At 37.8% G+C, this 22,317-nt stretch overlaps 3 protein-coding genes across 3 annotated transcripts; 2 read left to right on the forward strand and 1 right to left on the reverse strand.

The window, feature by feature from the left end:
• LOC18773451 lies at positions 1,621–3,574 on the reverse strand. The gene has a single exon (XM_020566840.1). It carries the CDS (start codon positions 3,410–3,412, stop codon positions 2,153–2,155), a length of 1,260 nt encoding a protein of 419 aa, XP_020422429.1. The 5' UTR covers positions 3,413–3,574; the 3' UTR covers positions 1,621–2,152.
• On the forward strand, positions 4,390–5,771 carry LOC18772355 (cysteine-rich repeat secretory protein 11). The gene is made up of 2 exons (XM_007207694.2): positions 4,390–5,173; positions 5,446–5,771. Exons 1-2 carry the CDS (start codon positions 4,408–4,410, stop codon positions 5,574–5,576), a joined length of 897 nt encoding a protein of 298 aa, XP_007207756.1. The 5' UTR covers positions 4,390–4,407; the 3' UTR covers positions 5,577–5,771.
• On the forward strand, positions 6,780–19,997 carry LOC18774645 (protein CHROMATIN REMODELING 20). Its single transcript, XM_020566073.1, has 26 exons — positions 6,780–7,087; positions 7,673–7,828; positions 7,927–7,989; positions 8,107–8,202; positions 8,283–8,375; positions 8,952–9,142; positions 9,223–9,463; positions 9,909–10,022; positions 10,708–10,791; positions 11,409–11,993; positions 12,329–12,618; positions 12,877–12,967; positions 13,046–13,261; positions 14,069–14,188; positions 14,404–14,570; positions 14,726–14,867; positions 15,192–15,341; positions 15,428–15,483; positions 15,573–15,876; positions 16,157–16,292; positions 17,021–17,082; positions 17,452–17,678; positions 18,093–18,296; positions 18,842–18,920; positions 18,995–19,248; positions 19,379–19,997. The coding sequence occupies exons 1-26, from the start codon at positions 6,860–6,862 to the stop codon at positions 19,758–19,760; spliced, it is 4,731 nt and encodes a 1,576-aa protein (XP_020421662.1). The 5' UTR covers positions 6,780–6,859; the 3' UTR covers positions 19,761–19,997.

Raw genomic sequence — 22,317 nt, forward strand, 5'->3', positions numbered from 1 at the left:
TCTATAATCATGCTCTCTATTTTTTAGTTAAAATTTAGCTAAAAATACACAAAAGTTATTTTAGGAGCTCTCTAAAAAATTTGAACTCCAATCCTACTCCCTAATAGAGAGTCATAAATACTAAAGTTATATTTTAATTCCATATGATTGGTCCATCTTTATAAAAAATAATAATAATAATAGTTATCATGAGTTAAAAGTTTAAATTATGCATAAAACAAAGTAGCATTCAATTATAGGGAGCCACTATGAGTCGTTTCTCTCTCCTCATATTTAGGAGCTCCTAGAGATCCCCTTATTTTAGGAGATGGATAGAGAGCAAATATGAAGTTATATTTTTCCAATTCCTCCCTAAAATTTATCTTCAAATGTGATTTAGGGAGCTCATTGTGAATGCTCTACGTGGACAAATTAAGTATAGATAGATAAAGGGAAGTAAATCAGGTGTCAAATTAGTGAGAATAAAATAAAATAGCAAATCTCAACAAGGTTGATGAAGAATAAATATAAGTGGTCAAATCTAGCTTGAGGAATAGTTTGGAAGATTAATAAAGTACTTGTCTAGATGTGAGCAATTGCAATGAATAAATTATCTGGCCCTAAGATGTAGAGGGTCGGAGATAGCAAAACAGTGCTATCTTGGTTTCAAGTAAAAAAAAATTCCTAAAAGAGGGTAGTGTTATAATAATTATGAGTTATGAGTTATGAGTCTTCAAAAAAGTTGTGACGAATGCTAGATACTTTCTCCTCTTGCATCCCTTATTTAGTTTGTTCAATGTGTATTCAACTCGCAAATAAATATATTTATTTAATGTGATTCAAAACTTTTAATTATATTACAAGAAAAATATTAGTAATTTGCATTGTGTACTTAAATTTATGTGTGAGCGAAATAGTCATGAGACAAAACTGAATGAGGAAGACAAGAAGGGAAAGGCAAAATGTAGCTAGCATTGTTCTAATACCGATAACACATTTATATGTAGTGATTCTAAAAATTAACAATACAATATTATTGTTATAAAAATAACCTGGAATATGTATGAATATTGAGCTGCACGTAAAGTAAATGAGACACAGCATTTAACGAAGTTCGGCTATGCCTACGTCCTCGGAGAGCAGCAGCAGTAACTTTTTCACTATATAAAATAATAGGGCTACAACTTTAGAGTTTACAATATGTGAGGCTCACTGAATTTTCTCTCTCTTTCTTCTTCTCTCTTTTCTTTCTTCTTTTTCTCTTCTTTTCTTTCTTCTTTTCTCTTCTTCTTCTCTTCTCCCCTTTCTTTCTTTTCTCCGTTGGTCACACTCCCCTTTACAATTGGTATGCCTATTTATAGGCTAATGTTTAGGCAAAATACAGGGAAGGGAAGGTTCCTGGAAGATGCAAGGAAACTTCCTGAATTGATAAATACAGGGAAGGAAAGTTCCTGGAAGATGCAAGGAAACTTCCTGAATTGATAAATACAGGGAAGGGAAAGTTCCTGAAAGATGCAAGGAAACTTCCTCTGTGGGCTCCACCTTCAAACTTTTACAACAATTATATAATTATTGAAACAATACTATATTTTGATGATGAATAATTAATAAATGGAAAATGAGCCTTGCTTGATATCATTGTTTAAACAAATATAAACTTTAACTAAACACAAGTTACATGTATGTTACATTCACTTAGAATCCCATAAAAGAGAATTGAGACAAAGAAAAAATATACATTCAGCAATTGAAAAGATGAATGCCTCTCATCCTTTTCAATCTCCCAATGGCAATTAAATGAAAAAGCAAAAACAAAATTAAAGATCAAATAAGAAAATAATAAACATAAGGGGAGGGAGAGAGAAGACGCTCTTAGCCTCTAACCGATTTCACACCCCTCTTCTATTCCTCTAATTCTACGCCCCAATATTCTCCATCAAATTCCAATTCCAAGCGACCCAATAATGTTCATACTCAGTCTTGACAGCTCCAATTAACAATCTGTGCATCATCTTTGGGCCGCTAATCACATCTCACCTCAGTTTTGACGGTAAAATAAAACCAAAACCTTTGCGGCTTTGCAAAAGATGTGATGAACATCAACGTCAATAAAATCAATGTCGTTCACCACAAAAAAAGAAGGAAGAAATAAATAAGATGTCGTTTTGACTGTCTACCGTAAGTACGAGGAGTCGTCGAAAGTCATATCAGATGTGCCGAGATGAACCTTGCCACTACTCTTCTTCTTAGGCTTCTTACCTCCGCCACCACAAGTAATTGAAAGCTCGCAACCTAATGCAAAGCACGAAAACAAACTTCTGCCGCCGCTACGGCTCCGGCGACTCTTCGGCGGTCGGTTGGTGAGCTGGTGAGACGACTGGAGCAACTTCGGATGTTGACTAGTATTGTTATTGTTATTGTTATTGTTATTGTTCTTGTTCTTGCAGTCGTACACTGGGGGCAGCTCTGTCCGCCACCTTTCGATCTTTGTCTTTAACCCCTCCACGCTATCCTGGTCCGTCCATTCATCCAACAACGAGTTCCTTGCATCACCTTGTGCCGCGTGGCGCACCACATTGCCTCCGACATGGCCAAGTGGATATATCCCCTTGGCTATGGCGGCCGCCACCACGGATGGCGAGGGCCCCACGTCAGAGCAAATGGACCCACCCTTTCCCCCTTTCTGCGCAGAGCTAAGCTCAGAACCGTTCACAATCGAGCTATTGCAAAATGAACCTTGAGGTTTAGTAGTTTTTGAGAAGCCCCCTGTAGCGGCATTGCAAATGGCGCTCGAGGCTTTGCTTTTGGAGAGCCCGTCGCAGACGGAGCTCGGGGGCCGGCTTTTCGAGAACCCGTAATCGCTACCCGTTCGATCGCTCTGGGATCTTTGGAAGATTATGAATTTGTCTTGATCCTTGTAGTTGGGGTCGTGGTTCTTTTGATTTGCCCCCTTTCCTTCCATCAAATCCCAATACCCGACGGCAGAGGAGCTGAGCTCGCTGTAGAGCGGCATGCTCCGCATGGTGTTGTCAAGGAGGCCGAGGCCGATGTTGAGAATCCCCTGCGGCCTGCCGGAGGGGCGGCGCAACTGGATCGCCATGAAGCGCATCTTGGACTTGTTCTGAAGGTTGTTCACCACCACGGCAGCCGTCCCGATCAGCACGTCGCGGAGCCACGCGGAGGCGTAGATCTCGATCATGATCTTCGACGTGTCGTCCTTGAGGAACTCGTCGTCGACTCGGAAGACGAACTTCTCGTTCCACGTCGGGTTGGTGTGGCCGTTCTGGTCGACACGTGTCGTCAGCTTGCGTTGCGGGTTCACCCACGCGACGGCGAACGTCCGCATGGATTTGGACGCCGGGTAAAGATCTTGCGCCGAAATCAGATTAATCTCCAGGAGCTGGAACGACGAGGCTAATGGGGGTCGTGGCATGATTTGTAATTAATTAATGAATAATTAATTGCTGCAGCAATCACAATAACAATTATATTAAGAAAGTAATTGCTGCGAGCAATTAACTAAAATATTGCGAATGGCAGGCTGTTTGGATAAAATAATACTGATTAACTATTTTTATGAAGAGGATTAGGCACCCGGAAGAACGTACGTGGTCAAAAGACAACGACTGACCGGCAGACAGTCGTGACCGGCCGCCGGGGACGTACGTATGAGTAGTAGGAAGAGAGGGATGTGCTGCAGTGAGGAATGGTTTGTGTGTGTGGAGACGAGAGGCTTTTAATTGAAGGCGTGTTGTTAGGGAAGTTTGTTAAGGTCAACGGTTTTAGGACCGTAATTTTCTGAACAAAAGCTATAATTATAAAACTCAACACTCATACGGGAAACAAGACAACAAATAAACTATCCGAATGATGCTGTTTTTCTCAAATTTAGAGTCTTTAGATCTGTTAACAAACTATCCCAATGAATCCGAGTCACAGCGGGGGCAGCTTTCTGTTCACTGACTCTCTTTTGATTAAGAAATTAATTAGAAACTTCTACACCTCATCTCTGATTAATTATATATATGTATATATATGATTATTAGGTTGTTAATTATAAATAATTGTGTGAGAAAAACTGTTGTGCTTAATACGATTAATTTATGGCTCTCTAAACCAAAGCAAACCTCTGTTTATGCTACCTACGTACGTAACCTGTATAATTCCAAAACAGGACACCTAATTACACGAAAACGTTGATTGCCCTGTTTTTCTTTTGGTAGCTGATTTTTAAAGCAGTTGTTTGTAAGTTATTGTAACCCTGTTATTCTGGTGAATAAAACTCACAAGTTCCCACCAAAGTTAGATACAAGTAGGCAGGAAAAAGAAGAACAAACCCCAAAACACAAGCAAAAACCACAGATTGAGAGAAAACTGCAATCTCATCTCTTTTATCGGGAACCACTTTGCATTGTCTTCAAACCCCAAATGGATTTAACCTTGAAACCATTCTTTCTGTGTCTTGCAGCACTACTATTGCTACTACTTTCTCTACTATCTTCTGCAAACCCAATTAATTCTGACTACAATACCTTGGTATACAACCAATGCGCAAATCAGACATTTACTACTCCTCCAACACAACAAACCCTTTCATCCCTTTTCCAAGAACTAATTGCACACTCCTCCCAATCAAAGTTCTTCAAACACACCCAAGCCACCGGTGACGATGATGAGACTCAGACGGGCATTTCCGGTCTCTTCCAATGCATACAGGACATCAGCAACGAAGAGTGTCAGAGCTGCGTTTCCACTCTACCTGATCTATCAAACACCTTATGTAGAGAGTCTGTATCGGCTCGGGTTCAGCTACATGGCTGCTACATGCATTATGAGCTCGATGGGTACGATTCAGAGTCTTCAAATCATAAATTAATGCACCAGACCTGTGGGGAGTTATCAAATGGGTTGGCTGGTGGGTTCGAGGAGATGAGAGACGCAGCATTTGCAGCTCTGGAAAGTGGTATTGTGATGAATGGTGATGGGTTCTACAAAACGAGCTATGAAGCCGTACAAGTAATGGCACAGTGTGTGGGGGGCTTGGGGACCTGTGAATGTGGACTGTGTGTAAGCAGTGCAGTTCAAATTGCTGAAGCAGAATGTGGTGCTGCTCTTTCAGGTCAAATTTATTTGGAAGAGTGCTTCTTGAGCTATACTTACCATCCAGATGAAATACTTGACCACCCGCATCCAGGTAATTAAATTTCAAAATTAGTTCTGATCTAGATACTTCCGTTCTTTCTCAACATACCAATAATAAAACGTATCAATATGCTACCGACGACGTAACGTGCGCATAAATTTTTTGAATTCATTATGCCTTTTTCTTTTTGACAAATGTTTTATGTTTTTTAGATGGGTTGTGTTATCAAACTTGTCAATTTTTCAAAATTATGTTCATGACTTTTCCTTGAATATCATTCAGTTTGCTAATGTGAGGTATATATACATATTTTTAAATAACAGAAAAAAGAAGAGACAGAAATGGAAGCAATGGGAAATCGGTGGCAATTGTTGTGGGAGGAGCAGCAGCTTTGTGTCTGGGGTTCGTTTTTCTGTTGTTCGTCAAGTCTTGGTCAAAGAAAGAAGATGACTAAAATTCAATTGATTATTACAAAACAAAGTTTATTTATTTATATTTTATAGAACGTTTTAAAGTCACGGACTCGGGTGCCCATATTACAGGTCCAGGCCCAGGCCCAGGCCACGGGCTTTATCAATGAATGATATTATTCAGTACAAAAAATAAAACAAAAAGAAGTGAAAATCTCTCTTCTTCTGGTGTGTAAAAAGCAGAGCAGATCTAACGTATATGTAACATATGTTTACAGAATATAAGAAACAAACTATCTAGGGTTATTTAATCATCTAGAATAGTAAAAATTTAACACAACAACAACTGAATTTGGAGCACTTAAAAAAGAACATATCATTAAAATTTAACTTAGAGTTTGTATTTATTTACTAAAGAGCGGTTTCATTACGTTACGAGTTTGTTCAACTATACACGATAGATTTAAGTGTAGTCAATACTGTTATTTTGATACCATAATATGCAACCACATATAGACGTCATATATAGATATATAGAGCGCTTTCGTTGAGGGATTCTTCAAATAAGCTTATTTGAGATACACTTTTGTAGGACCCACTCAGCCTTGTACTTCACTAATCCAAACCGTCTATTTTGTAGATATTTATTTAAAGATCATATCTACGAAAAAAACCACTTGAATCTAATATCATTTGACCATTCAATAACATGTTTGGAATTTAAGTACTTTCTTGAAGCATCATATTCATTGATTTTATTGGTCTCAATTAGCTGTCTTAATGATCTTCAATTTGTTTGATTTTTGTAAGAATGATCTATGAATGAAGACTTGAAAAATTAATTGTTTGGGTTGGAAAAAAGAAGAAGGTAAAGTACCATAAAAAGTGTTCTTTAAATAAAATAATTTAAAATATAAGCTTCGTAAATACTTGCGGCGAGTGTGATATTTACCGTAAAAGATATAAACGCTAAATACTTTAGTTTTCTATAAATAGCCCAAAATGTATTGAAACAATGGAGTGATGAACCAATTTATCTCATCCTCGTAGTAAACTTCCAAATCACAAATGTCAAAACAATATAACCAAATTAGTGTAACCTATTAAGCACGTATGGAAATTGTCTTTCCACTAATGTAAATAATAATAATTTACATTCTATTGCAAATTAACCAATCGATCCTCATTTTCCTATTATGACGTGACAGCCCTATTAATAAATTTGCATGAATCATCCGTTGAAATAACAAAACCAGAAACCCTAGATCATGAAATTACAGAAAATTGGGTGACCAAAACAAAAAAGGAAATACCCAAGTAGGGGTGTATGTGTAGCCACCCGGCTTCTCGAGCTCGTTGCCTCATTAAATTCTTTTTGTATTTTTGCTTTTTGGGAAATCAACCATTTCCTCATTCAATTCAAACGAGTTCAAACAGCATATATATACTACACGGGGCGAGAAGAGAGACACAGAGAGAGAGGCAGAAGGAAGAGCAAAGACAAAGGCTCTGCATTTTCTCACCTCACGTAGCCACGTGCGTTCCCCCTATTCTGGTAAGTCGCTTCTGTTTCCCTTCTCTTCCTACCCCTCCTCCTTCTTCTTAGGCTTTGCAGAGTGTTGTACAAACGACACCGTATCGGTCGAGAATACCAAGTATTGCTGTGGTTACGCGGCGTGCTCAAAATAGCGTGAAGCTTTGATTATTTTTCTATTTGCGGAGATAGTAATTTTGTTTTGGTTTGCCCATATAGAAAATCTAGGTATTATTATTATTGTAACTTGAAATGTGGGCTTAATTTACTTAACCAAAATCATTTCGAGAACTTTGAATTCTGCCCTATGTCTGCTCTTACTTGAATAGCGAGCTTGGATTCTTATTAGCCATTTATCACACAGAGGGACCGAATTTGAGAAAATCGTACGGATGAAGCTTTCACATGAACTTCTAAAGCCATTTTGATCCTCAATTACTAGTTGAAGTATACCATATCAAAGCTTTTTTTTTTGGGGGTTTAGGGTCACAGTAAATTGGAGTTTGTTACTATTGAATGAAATGCTCTGTTCATTGTTTGAGACTTTTTAGGTACTGATTTTAAGGCTTACTTGTCATTTTGATGTGCATTGATATTGTTGGGCAGGTAATGGAGGAAAGCCACAAGCAAGTGGAGGAAAGCCACGAGCAAGTGGAGGATATTGATAGTGCTTCTAATGGCAGTGAGAGCGATTCTTTTATAGATGACTCAGAAGTTGATGAAGTTTCGACATCCGGACAAGACGACAAATTGCATCCAGAGGCAAGTTCTTACTCATGATAGGTTTTTTTTTTGGCTGGAATATGAAGCATTTTTCCTTTCTGTTTTAAATATATGATGTTCTTATCTTTGTTATGCAGGAACCTTTATCTGATAAAGAAATTGAGGAGCTTATTGCTGAGTTTTTGGAGGTTGAGAGTAAGGTATCAATGTTTTCTTTTCTTTTTAACAGTATTTCAACTATGCACACAGATATACGTATATAGTTTTTATGTCCATGCTGAGTAATTTATTGGTTTTTTATTTGATGCCCAATTTAGGCTGCGGAAGCTCAAGAAGCACTTGAAAAAGAGTCTCTTGTCAAAGTGGAGAGTGAAGTTAGAGAAGAGTTGGCACAAACTCTTCATGGGGATGATGTTAGTTTCTTCCTTCAAAATTCATCCCTGTGGACTAGATTGTCTTTACCAATAACTTATATATTTCCACCTGTCTATAGCTGGAAACAGCTGTTGCAGATGAAATGACTATTTTAATGGAAGAGTGGCAAGCTGAGCTCGATGACCTTGAGACTGAGAGTGCTCATTTGTTGGTCTGCTCCTTTCTTCAATTCTGAGTAAATCTTTGGTTCCTAATACATTTTTAGCTTGCATGTACTTTGATGCTATAAATTTATACAGAAAATAAAAACCCGCTTAGTAAGAAGGATTTGCCTCTTCTTGTTACTTATCCAAGTGGGATATAATTTCAGCTAGCCTTCCCACAATTTTAATTTCTATGTCGATTCACTTTGAAGAAAGTATCATTTCCTCTTTTCCATTTTTTCTGGATTTCATATTGCTCTCTGCATATCTTGACTCTTGTCTCATTGTTTTTCTATGATTATAACTTATAGGGTATAGTGGGTAAAGGGTGACAGCATGTACCATTTTAAAAGCTTTGTTTATATTTTGGGTTTGCTAAAGAAAATTTAGAGGTTCTAACTTCATGGGATATTAACTAAAGTTGTTTATGAAGTTTTTTGCAAATGTCTATTTACTGACAAGAATTTGTATGTCCCTTACCAGTAATCGTGATAAACCTTTTAATTTGAAATAGATTGATACTTGCTTAATTTGTGAAATATGGAACCTGAAATTACGTCTACCTATTTTAAATTCCACGAAAGGAACAACTTGATGGGGCTGGCATTGAGCTACCAAGCCTTTATAAGTGCATTGAAAGTCAGGCTCCTAATGGTTGCTGCACTGAAGCTTGGAAAAGGCGGATACACTGGGTAGGATCTCAAGTGACTGGAGAATTTACTGAGTCAAGGACCGATGCAGAGAAGTATCTCCAAGCCCACAGACCTGTAAGAAGGTACAGTTCTACATTTTTAGCTTTGTTGATTCTGCAAGGTATAGAGTTGATGGCACATAAACTTGCACTTTTGAACTTAGGCGACATGGTAAACAATTGGAAGATGGCGCTAGTGGATTTCTGCAGAAAAAGCTAACCATAGATGGAAACAAGGATGCTGTGACTGCTGAGGTTGATTGGTGTTCTCTCAACAAACTATTTTCTGATGGTGCAACTGGGGATGGTGCTTCATTCGGCAGTAAGCACTGGGCTTCTGTTTACTTGGCCAGTACGCCACAACAAGCTGCTGAGATGGGACTCAAATTCCCTGGGGTGAATGAGGTGCCTAACTTTTTCATTAACATAATTATGGAATTTCTGCTTGCTACCTAAAGCTAATCTGGAAAATAAGTTATAAGAAAAGGAAAAGAGCAAACAAGAGGGAATCGTATTAGGTAAAGGAGGCTCTATTTCATGTAGTTTTATCATTACACTCAACATGACAGCCATTGTTTGTAGGTGCTGTGCTTGTTCTGCTTTCCTTTTCCCCTCTTTTTGAATGATCATTCATGGAGGTTTCCTATTGTAATTTAGATCTGAAGCTTCTTATATGTTGGGGTGATTGTTTGGTTTTGGGCGTTCTTATGGGTTTCAGCATCTTTGGAGGTTAAGGGTAGTTACTTTTCTGCCATTTTTTTTTTTCCAATTAGAAGCTACTCACTGCAACACATGCTCTATTTTGGCTTAGTGTGTTCTTTCATTGAGTTTTTGAGAATAATTTTGCCAGGTGGAGGAGATTGATGATATTGATGGCAATTCTAGTGATCCATTTGTTGCAGCTGCCATTGCAAATGAAAGAGAACTGGATCTGTCTGAAGAACAAAAGAAAAATTATAGGAAGGTATGTTTGTGCCATCCAAACTCCAATAGTTGATGTTCTTGCTGTTAACATCATCCTTGTTGTTACTTGTTATTCAAAGATCAATTTTTACACACAAACACACATTTACATGTACTAAACAATTTGGCTACATGTATATTTGGTTTCCTACACCAAGAATTAATCATGAACCTTGGTGGATATATTCTCCACTTTGGTGATAAAATTATGTTTCTTATAAAAAAAGGATATAACGTGGAATGGGTATAAACATGGAAAATCATGTTAGTTGGGAAATTCTGAGGACTTTTTCACTGCTGTCTGGGAATGTATATGGGTATAGAAACCCCTTAATAAACCCCGGTGTTGGTTTTTCAGTGTCCCCATAATTTTGCAATATTTCCACGAGGATTGTGCAGTCTTACCTTTTTGACGTACATTTTAGTTAACTGGTATTTGATTGAATATACTCTGTCTTATCATCTCTTTTAATCTTTGATGGCGGTCTCTTTGTCGCTTACCAACTTGGTTAGAGTAGGCATATGTGGATATGTTTGATTTACCTTTTTCATCAGTAGATAGATAACTCCTGCTGCTTTTAGACTTATAATCGACATTGTTCCCTTCATTAACTGCAAATGTTCTTGATAACAGTTGGTCGAGCTTTAATTAAGTTGATAGTGTTTCTGTACTTATCCATTGCAAGGTCAAAGAAGAGGATGATGCATATGTTGATCGGAAGCTTCAAATTCATTTGAAACGGAAGAGACATCAAAAGAGACGTAAACAGGTTATATTGTGCTTGTGTTTTCCCTCTTTCTTGATTCTGGGATTTTGAGTTGCAGTTTAGATAACTTTTTAAAGTTCTATTCATATTGCTAATGTAGAGTTTGAGACAAGTTATGGTGCTTAGTGCTGCAATCATTTGGTTGGTTATCCTAGCCAGAGTCCAGCAGTCATTATATGTCGTCTGTACAATTGTTATTCTTATCAACTCTATTTAGTGACATCCTATGGTTTTTCATTTCCAGAATCTTGTAATTTTCGTTTGAATTTGTTGTTGAGAATTACTAATAAGAGAGAATTGACGGCCATATTATAGTAAACTTACTTTCATATGAAAAAGGGAACAAAAATAGAAGTCCCATTGATGATTTTGGATGTGATTTTAGGGTTATTGTGCTCTTCTTTTTCTTTCCCTTTTATAGCACCAAGTTCATTAGGGCTTTTTCTGTACAAGATGTGGAGTTGTCCTGCATGAGCATACATTTAACGTTCATTATTTCTTTTTTCCTGTTACCGAATTAGGATGTTAGAAGGAACGAAGTTTGCCTAGTTGATCAGGACATGGGTATGACCTGCATTTAGGCATTCATTGATATACATTCTTTCCTCCTATCAAATCAGGATGTTGGCAGGAAGGAAGTTTTCCCAGTTGATCGGGTGATAGAAAGCAACATGGCCCAGTCTCCGTCTCTGCTAGACTCTGCTACCTGTATCTCAAATGGGAAAATTGATGAACATGGTGAAATTTTTTCTAACAATGATGATGAGATAGGATGCCAAAATATGAAGTCTGCTGTGCTTGAAGATTTGGAAACCTCTAATAATGTCGACCAAGAAAGCATAATGAGTAATGGTTCTTCTCCGGTGCCTGATTCTAGTGAATCAAGAGGCTCCAAGCGTCTGAATGAGGATGAGGAACTAAACCTTGATAATAAGAGGGGTCGAACTGTTATAATAGATAGCGATGATGATGCTCCACTGAAAGATATTTCAGACTGCAATTTGATAAAATCTGAGGACCAGTCCAATGCGGATGCGAGTATCAGCATATCTGCCACTGGTGGTCTTCCTTCACATGGTCTGAATAAGAAGGTCTACTGCACTGCTTGTAATAAACTTGCTGTCGAAGTGCGCTCACACCCACTTCTGAAGGTGATTATTTGTACAGATTGCAGATGCTTATTGGACGAAAAGATGCATGTGAAGGTATGGGCATGAGTAACTTTTATGCTTTCTGTAATCTATATTTGAACATTTTGTATAAACTTTTCATGGTCATGCAGGTGATAGAATGTATTAAACTGATTATTGGAAGGAAATTGATATTATAGTTTCTAATGAATCTATATCCTCAATAGAAAGACCTTTAACTTTCTCATCACTTTTGGCTGTCATATGTAATGAAAAAAAAGGAAAGGAAAGCTAGCTCTTGTTAATATTTTATATTGTTAATAATCTTTCTAAACCGTTTAATGCTTATAATTTTATATATTTATTTTAAGTAAAAGCTAGATCTTTTAGTGACCTAAGAAGGTGTGCAGGATCCTGATTGCTGTGAGTGCTATTGTGGGTGGTGTGGGCAAAGCAAGGACCTTGTAAGTTGTAAATCTTGCAAGACGTCGTTTTGTACGACTTGTATAAAAAGAAATATTGGAGAGGAATGCTTATCCGAGGCCCAGACCTGTGGCTGGCGATGTTGTTTCTGTTGCCCAAGTCTTATACAGACATTGATGTTACAATTAGAGAAAGCAATAGGTTCTGGAGATATGGTAGTTTCTAGCTCTGATAGTGATTCAGATAATTCAGATGCAGAACTAGATGTTGCTATCAGGTATAATGGTATTTATTATGGTGATTTCTAAGTGAATTATTCTTCTCTCCTCTCTCTCTCTCTCTCTCTCTCTCTCTCTCTCTCTCTCTCTCTCTCTCTCTCTCTCTCTCTCTCTCTCATTCTCTCCATTGCTGAAGAATGCTATAGTTTATGTTTGTTAGCATTTTAAACTCTAAACAAGTGTTGAGATTTGTTCTTGAGCGTTAGGTATTTTTGTTGTGCTTACTGTGTTTCTGAACATATTTGGACTTTGTTCAGTTCTAAGAGGAAGAGAAAGAAGAGAATTCGGAGGATCATTGATGATACTGAATTAGGAGAAGAGACCAAAAGAAAAATTGCAATTGAAAAGGTACCTTCTTATGATGATTTTGTATTCTAACACAGGCCTTTTGGTACCGAAATTATTTCATGAACCTATCTTCTGTAGGAACGTCAGGAACGCTTAAAGTCTTTGCAAGTACAATTTTCTGCCAAATCTAAGATGAAGAGCTCTGCAAGCTGTAATGGGAATTTACCCGAAGGTGCCAGTGCTGAAGTGCTGGGTGATGCATCAGCTGGATATATAGTGAATGTTGTGAGAGAGAAGGGTGAAGAAGCAGTCAGGATCCCTCCAAGCATCTCAGCGAAACTGAAGACACATCAGGTTTTTCCTAATCTGTTAACTATTTTTCTCTTGAGGCTTTTCTTCTGTGAATTCCCTTTAGACATTTTGACAAAGCTGGGACTGATATCAATGCTTTCCATTTCTTTCACATTGTTTCTTCGAAATAATACATTCTGGGGACATTCTTGTTCAACGCCACGGTTTTAGCTTTCCTGCAGCCTGCCAAATCTTCTATATTCAGCCTGGTTAAGAAATTAGTTACACGTGCACATATATATATATATATATACTTGTTTATTTCAGTTTTTCATTGAATGCACTAGCTCAATTCGGATCCATTGGGATTTATGTTCAAAATGAAAGCTTTGACTGGGACAGGACATGCCATGCTGATTAATGGCAGTCTGTTATCTGTTAATTTTCAGATATTGAGTAAGTAGCTGTATATTATCTGCCTAGTGCCTGAATGCTGATAGTATAGTCCTCTGTTCCAGTCTGAATGTGTGATCAGATTTCCATATTGGTTCTCACATATAATAAAATAATGGGTTCAAAGTGTTGAAGCCTGTGATCAGGACGAGGAAAAAATGGGTAAAGGGTGAGGGGAGTGTGCCATGCCTCGACAGTTGAAAAGAGTTCCATGTCTTACTTTTTCACTTGAATTTCTTTATTGCCATGACCTGCTAGACCTATTATTGTTTCACATATTTATCTTTATATGACCTCCTTGATTTCTGGTTTGCAGTAAAATTCCTCTGGGAACTCTCTTTTATGTGTTATTAACTTTTTATGACTTGCCGTTTATCTTTTATATTGTTTTTGTTACAATCTGATATCTTATCACAGATTACGGGGGTAAGATTTATATGGGAGAATATCATACAGTCAGTCAGAAAAGTGAAGGCTGGGGATAAAGGTCTTGGATGCATTCTGGCTCACATGATGGGCCTTGGTAAAACTTTTCAGGTATTATGTTCTGTCTGCTAAATGCTCTTCCCAATAACTCTGGGCATTTCTTTAGATTGAAATAGGTGTCAGTGCATGTAGCAATGACCCTGTAGCCTGGTAGGATAGCCTATCTTGCAGAATGCAAGGAGATGGCTCATATTTTCTTTGCAGGGCATATATTTTTAAGTGGTTGATTGATATACTCTGCATAATTTGTCAAATGGCTTTCACAGGTCATAGCTTTTCTGTACACTGCAATGAGAAGTATTGATCTGGGATTGAAAACTGCACTTATAGTCACTCCTGTGAATGTGCTACATAATTGGCGGCAGGAGTTCATGAAATGGAGACCGTCAGAGCTAAAGCCTCTTCGCGTTTTCATGCTAGAAGATGTGTCAAGGTTTAGTTAACATTTGTATATTGTTTCATTCCATTTCCATCACAGTAAAACATTTTGCTTCACTGTTGCATTTTACCTTTTCATGAATTAAAGTCTATTAGGTATGTCTTTGTTACTTGGTGTTGTTGGTTGCTGACGATACCTCTGTTTGCCAGGGAAAGAAGAGCAGAGGTTCTTGCAAAGTGGAGAGCTAAGGGTGGTGTTTTTTTAATTGGCTACTCTGCTTTTAGGAACCTATCCCTTGGAAAGCATGTGAAGGATCGACACATGGCTCGAGAAATTTGTCATGCCTTGCAGGTAGGTTGATTTTAATTGTTAACCTCTAAAAGTGTCGTTAATATCATGCGTCCAATTCTGTATTGATTATTAACAGTAACTTGTAGTCTGTCCCTTTCAATGTCTTCTGACAGCCTATTCAGTAATAAGCTCCATCATGGTACCATATATTTAGTAGCAGACTTTTTAATTACCCTTGTTTAGTTTTCATGTTCCCAAAACATAGCATGCATCTTTTATCTGATCTTTTTAGATTTTTCCATTTCATATTGTCCCCTGTATTTATCAATGAAAACAATGTTGTTTGCAAAGCTTGTGACTTATTGTTACATTTCCAACTGTCAGGATGGACCTGATATACTTGTTTGTGATGAGGCCCATGTTATAAAGAATACCAGGGCTGATGTAACCCAAGCCTTGAAACAAGTGAAATGCCAAAGAAGGATAGCATTAACTGGATCACCTCTCCAGAACAATCTCATGGAATATTATTGTGTGAGTTCACTTGAAAGCGATACATTGTTTTATTTCTTACAAATTACCTACTGTTTTGATTCCTTTGAAATTTTAATTGTTCACAGATGGTTGATTTTGTAAGGGAAGGTTTTCTTGGAAGCAGCCATGAGTTTAGGAATCGGCAAGACTTCTTCACTCAAAACTTGTTTGCTGTGCAATTTCGTTTTGTTTTTTTCCACATATCTTAATACTGCCTCCCCTTACATGCAGCTTCCAGAATCCCATAGAGAATGGCCAGCATACTAATTCAACCGTGGATGATGTGAAAATTATGAATCAAAGGTCTCATATTCTGTATGAACAATTGAAAGGATTTGTTCAGAGAATGGACATGAATGTGGCAAAAAAGGACTTGCCACCAAAAACTGTTTTTGTAATAGCTGTTAAGCTCTCTCCCTTACAGAGGAAATTATACAAGAGATTTCTTGATGTGCATGGATTTGCTAATGACAAGGTTTACAATGAAAAGATAAGGAAGAGAAGTTTTTTTGCTGGCTACCAGGCCTTAGCTCAGGTATATTGAGCACCTTTGTTAGGTTCCCGAAGTTCCATTATACTACAGACAATAACATGCACACACACACACACACACACAAGAGACACACACACACACACACACACACTCACACATGCATGCATGCAAAAGCATTCAGTCCTATGCTAAAGCATCCACTCCTAAGCGCTTCGTTAACCTTTATTGACATTTTATGCAATGATAAACATCCACTCTTAATCTGTCATGCTTCTTGCTTCATGTAAAATGTTGTAATATATGAGCTTTTTGTCTGTAGTAGATATGGAACCACCCAGGGATCTTGCAACTAAGAAAAGATGACAAAGACTATGCGAGACGCGAAGATGCTATTGAGAATTTTCTTGCAGATGACAGCTCTAGTGATGAAAACATTGACGATAGTTTGGTTTTTGGAGGTATTTTATTCTCTCCCCTTTCTTTTCCTATAAGAAGTCTTCCTTTTATTTTTTATTTTTTTATGCCATGAATTGATTTTGACATTAGATGACAGACTAAAATACCGAATCTTCTTTCAACATCAAGATGCTAGTTGAGCTCAGTAATAAACCCTAAACCCTCATTGAACGCTGATGATTAATGTGTCAGAATAAAAGGTTAAGCATTTGGCAATATCGGTAAGCCAACGAAGTTGGTCATAGTACCAGAGTAGGAGATCTGGAGTTCAATTCCCTGCAATTACAATCTCTCAATATAAGTTGATTTTGCACATGATGGGCTTGTAGAAATCCACAAGGTTAGGAGTCTTAAGGGGTCTGTTATCTTCAAAGTTACAGTTGTGCTTGGCTATCAGGCTATCAGGGAACATCCATATCTATGTGGCTGTGCACTAAATTTCTGTTCAACCTGTCTAAATTGTCTTATTTGTCAAGTCGTGCTTTGGCTAGTTTGATGAACTGCTGACTACAAATTAATAAGGACACAAACTGTGAAAAACGCTTTTGCTGCTATAATTTCGCATCAGCATTAACATTCTCATACCTTTCCTTGCATGGTATGGCTGAGACATGTTAAGAAATCATGGCGTGACTTTTTTTTGTCTCATTTGTTTGGATGCATGTATGTAATCTTGTTGAGAATAATTCCTTCACAGTATCTAATAATGGTAACATATCTTGCTTTATAGAGAAGCAGAGGAAGATCAATGATATTTTGCCAGGGAAAAAGGATGATGACATTTTTCAACAGGTAGGGATATGGACTAAATGCAATGTTGCACTTCATTAATATTTGATTTCCCTTCTATTTGACTATATTTGAGATGTGTCAATGCCCTTAGTGTTTTACTAGGAAAAATAAATAGAACACTGCGTTGGGCTCTGTAGTATACATGACCATCTGAAGTGTCGCTTGTTGTAACCCCCTTTCATGAGGAATAGGTGCACCCAAATAAGTGCCTCCTTTAGTCGATATGGTGAGGTGCATCCTTTTATTGCCATAAGGGTGCTGAAATCCAGAAACCAGTCTCTAAAAAGAAGTTACAATTTCTTACTTTTGTTTGTTATTGTTCTCTTAATTTTTGTTTGAGCGTATTGCTAACCATATATCACTTATCAGGATTGGTGGAATGATCTTATTCATGAGAATAATTATAAAGAGCTTGATTACAGTGGCAAAATGGTATTGCTGCTTGACGTTCTCGCCATGTGTTCTGATGTGGGCGATAAGGCGTTGGTGTTTAGCCAGAGCATACCAACACTTGACCTCATAGAACTTTACCTTTCAAGACTACCTCGACATGGGAAGAAATGGAAGTTTTGGAAGAAAGGAAAAGATTGGTACAGGTGGGTACAATATTACTGAAAACAATTTACAGTTGTCCGACAGCATAGGTTTTCTTGTCAGCTGCTTGAGTTTGTAACTTTATTCATCAAAAGAATTCCCTATTTGTCCAAGAGCTTGGCTTGTGCTCTGTATCTTGTTCTTGCTTTGGTAGTGGGAAATGAAAAACTTTAGAAGAAAGAGATTTTAACTTGGCCCGCTTTTGTGTAGTAAATCATGTAGCCGTGAGGTTCTCACTTATTTATCCAGTCCATTATCACTTTCTTGCCTTTCTTGAATGTTGGGCGTAACTCCTTACCCATCGTCCTTATTTTGACCTTTTTTTTGCTATAGATATAAATACGATGGTCTTTAAATAAAGGTGACACTTCCTTTTACTTATGTCTTTCTCACTTGTTTCTTTTATTGCTCCTCAGGCTAGATGGAAGAACAGAGAGCTCAGAAAGGCAAAAGTTGGTTGAGCGCTTTAATGATCCCCTAAATAAGAGGGTGAAATGCACTCTGATTTCCACCAGAGCTGGATCTTTGGGGATAAATCTCCATGCTGCTAATCGTGTAATCATAGTTGATGGTTCTTGGAATCCGACATACGATCTTCAGGCTATATATCGTGCTTGGAGGTGAGTTTGCATTTATGCTTTTGTAGTCCTCAACCAGCTTGTTTAGTAAGTGCACCTTGATATAGTGTAATTTTGGGGGTATATCACATTAAAAGCTGGTGAACTTCGTAACTTGGAGGGACTGTTTGCGGTTTTAGGTTTTAAGAGAGATGAGTAGCTGCAATTATGAAATTATTTATTGAATTGACTGCAACAATTAGAGGCCTTGGGGTTTGGTTTCTTGTGAAGTATAAACTAGAAGTCAAACTGTGGGGCTATTTTATGAATGGCATTGTGGACTGTAATAGAGGCTAAATTTGGAGATGGGGTGCAGGAGATTTATCTCATTCTTTATTTTTGGGAAATAGATAAGAAAGCTTTAGGCTTGTGCCAGAAAATGCTCTTCAAGATGGTCCCACCCCTCTAATTCTTACACATAGTTATATCATATCAAAGTCCTTGGTGGACGGGACAGTAAGCCTGATGATTATTTTTCCTCTACCAAGCATGGAATCTTTCACGAACAATGTGACAAATTCTAAACAATGTATTTGTTCCATTTTCAGGTATGGCCAAACAAAGCCGGTTTTCGCTTACAGATTGATGGCACATGGAACCATGGAAGAAAAAATATATAAGCGTCAGGTAATGGGAGAACAAACTGGGTGTATGGTTCTATTATGTGAATGAAATTTTAACAAAGGAAATGTGGCAAATAGGTAACGAAGGAGGGCCTGGCTGCAAGGGTTGTTGATAGACAACAGGTACATAGGACAATATCTAAGGAAGAGATGTTGCATCTTTTTGAATTCGGTGATGATGAGAATCATGAGCTTGGCCAAGATAAAGGATGCTCGGACCAAAATATGACTGGTGAAGTTGAAATTTTGCCTAAACACAAAGTGCCTCTTTCTCAAGGAAGTTGCTCTTCTGACAAGCTAATGGAAGGTTTACTTGGCAAGCACTATCCAAGGTATGTTTCCATGTTCTTAGTATTTTCATAATCTATTGGTATATGATTTTGTTGCCTGGTTACAGCGGCCACCACTGGCAACTTTACCCTCCTCACTCACTCTCTTACGGATGAACTACCCCGTTTTCAGGTGGATTGCCAATTTCCACGAACATGAGACTCTTTTGCAAGAGAATGAAGAGGAAAAGCTCTCAAAGGAGGAGCAAGACATGGCTTGGGAAGTATACCGGAGAGCATTGGAATGGGAGGAAGTGCAGAGAGTTCCTCTCAATGAATCTGCAGTGGACCGAAAGCCAGCTGCACTAAATGTGGCCTCATCTGCACCAGAGATGAGCAGCCTTGCTGAATCGAAAGCGAAGGATATTTCTGTGCAGCGGAAATGCACTAATCTTTCACATTTGCTAACCCTTAGAAGTCAGGGGACAAAAATTGGTTGCACTACTGTGTGTGGGGAATGTGGTCGTGAGATATGCTGGAAGGATCTGCATCGGGATGGCAGGCTTGCAAGGTGAACGAGAGTGCCTTCCAAGTTGTAGATTGTGTGATGTAAATGGTTCGATTGTATATTGCAGTTTCTGTAGGTTCAATGCCCCCTTGAACACAATTGGAACATTCTTTTTGGCGTACTTGTTTTGTTTTGATGAGGAAATGTCCTACTCCTTGATACCACAGAAATAGGCTTGTATAAATCAAAGTTGCGAGAATGAACTGAGCAATGAAAATCCGAAACCTTTTCCTTGGGATGAATTTGTTGAGATGTTTTTTATTTTGTATTTCATCTTTATTTTTAAAATACACCCAATATGGTCCTGATTTCATAATTCATTTTTTGAAATGAAATTGTTTCTTAATGAGTTGAAGAGGAAGAAGATAATCAGAACAACAATCAGTAGGACGTACCGTATTCACTATCAGAATGAATTGAATTAAACGGGAAATGCTCTTCAACCTCAACTACAAAGGGGCCGATTGGCAATTAATTTCACAAACATATTGCAAGTTTTATAAGTTTACACAATCGATCTCTTGTTTTTACTTGTCCACGTGATCAACTTCTGATTCTGAAACAAATTAAGGTGAAAATCGAATAATGCGCTCTTCAAAGCCTATTCCTCATTCATTCACATAGGAGAAGTTCATGCATAGGAAGAAAAAAAAAAAAAAAGAGTGGAAAATCCCGATATCAAACAAGTGATGGTCCTAATGTGTTTAGGAATAGCGAATATGTATCCTTGATCATCAAGGAAAGGGTCTTGCATAGAAATCGGTGATCGTTTCTTAGCAAATATTGTTTTTTATTTTTTTATATAGATAATCTGGGTGAAGAATTAGAAAGCTCGTTTGTTTTGCTTATAAACAGCAATATTTTCTTACAGATAATCTTTACACAGCTATTTGAAATCCAGATTTAAGAGTTGGAAAACGGGTTCAAATTGTCCTTTAGGTTTAGGAATTGTTAATGCTTCTTTCTTGAGTATCAAGAAAACGGTTTTACTTGTAAGTAAACAGTAATATGTGTTCTCCATAACTCCAAGATCCCCTCAAATACAAGTAACAATATTGTTTGTTTCAGAAACTAATTAAGTCATCAAAACTCACAATCAATATACTTAAGCACTGATGAGGGCTAAACGACATTATGTATTTTATGATGACGACCATGAGGATACTGGAACTTAGGTGACCATAAAAAATAAAATATTTATTTTCGGAATAAAATCTTTTGGTTTCTTTTTACTTGGCATGCATTAAATTATAACTTAATCTATCCCTCGAATAGATTATTATAACTTAATATTCTATCTCTCGCATAAATTATAAGTTAAAAGGTAACAATTTGATCCCATAACACGAGCTTTGGCCCAAATTGAAGCGAATCGGTTCAGCTCCCTTCCCGCCTCCATTTCATGCGAATCTTCAAGACGTGGGTTGAATGCTGTCCCTCTAATACTCTCAATAATATGCGAATCTTCAAGACGTTTGCCGTTGAAGAATAGGGTTTGCTGGGATACATTTATCCCTAGTAAAGTTTCAATATGTTGCTTTATAGATTCCACAGTCTCAGCCAGGCTCACCTTAAAAACTTTGTCATTATGCCCTTTACGCTCCACAACCAAGTTGTGGTAGTTCCTGAAAATAAAACCTCAAAATAAGGATTTGTATTGTTGTTTTAATTTGTTTTTAAATCATTAAAAAAAAACAATTAAGAAGAAGTGTTTGAGAATGGGTAATTAAGTCGCATAATATATGGGTCTTGCTTTGGATTTTCAGAAGCTTTATTTGGTGGTGCAATTCAGGGAGCAACATTACTGTACGTAACAACAAACAAAACAAAAAAGTAGGATACATACATAATTTCCAAACATCTCCATCCCCTCCCTTGCTACGCCTTCGTTACGGGAATTGGCTTCTACTCTCAGAAGTTGATTCTCCTCCTCGCCAACTGCATTACCGTCATTGGCTACTACTCCCTGAAGTTGATCCTCCTCCTCGCCAACTGCGTTACCGTCATTGGCTGCTACTCCCCGAAGATCCTCCTCCTCTCCAACTACGTTGCCGTCATTGGCTGTTACTCCCTGAAGATCCTCCTCCTCTCCAACTACGTTGTTAGAATTCTCTGTCTGTATAGTATTTTCAGATTAGGAAGAGGTGTATATTCTGGAGCTTTTAGCTAGAGAGAATGAAGAGAAATGGGGAAGGCACTGTTCTATTGAATTCTTACAATCTGCAGCTTACATAGTGTGTCTGACAGAGAGAGAAATGTGATTCTCTCCTAACAGAATTACAGCTGTCACCCTATTAGGTGCTTATACGTGTCATACCAAATCTAAGCTAGAGAATCCACCTAGACTATGATCTAATGGTTCTCATTACATCATTTAAAATAGACTTAACAGAAAATAGAAAATGACTTCAGCTCTAAGAAATCTGTAGAAGGATTATATTTCAACACTCCCTTCTAATCCTTTAGCTGATTTCACTCCAAGCAAGCTTCTCAACCTCACAAACCGATCCTTAGGCAGAGCCTTAGTCAAAATGTCTGCTATCTGATCTTCTGTCTTGCAGTAC

The sequence above is a fragment of the Prunus persica genome, chromosome G6 (genome assembly GCF_000346465.2).
Source record: "Prunus persica cultivar Lovell chromosome G6, Prunus_persica_NCBIv2, whole genome shotgun sequence".
Lineage (NCBI taxonomy): Eukaryota > Viridiplantae > Streptophyta > Magnoliopsida > Rosales > Rosaceae > Prunus > Prunus persica.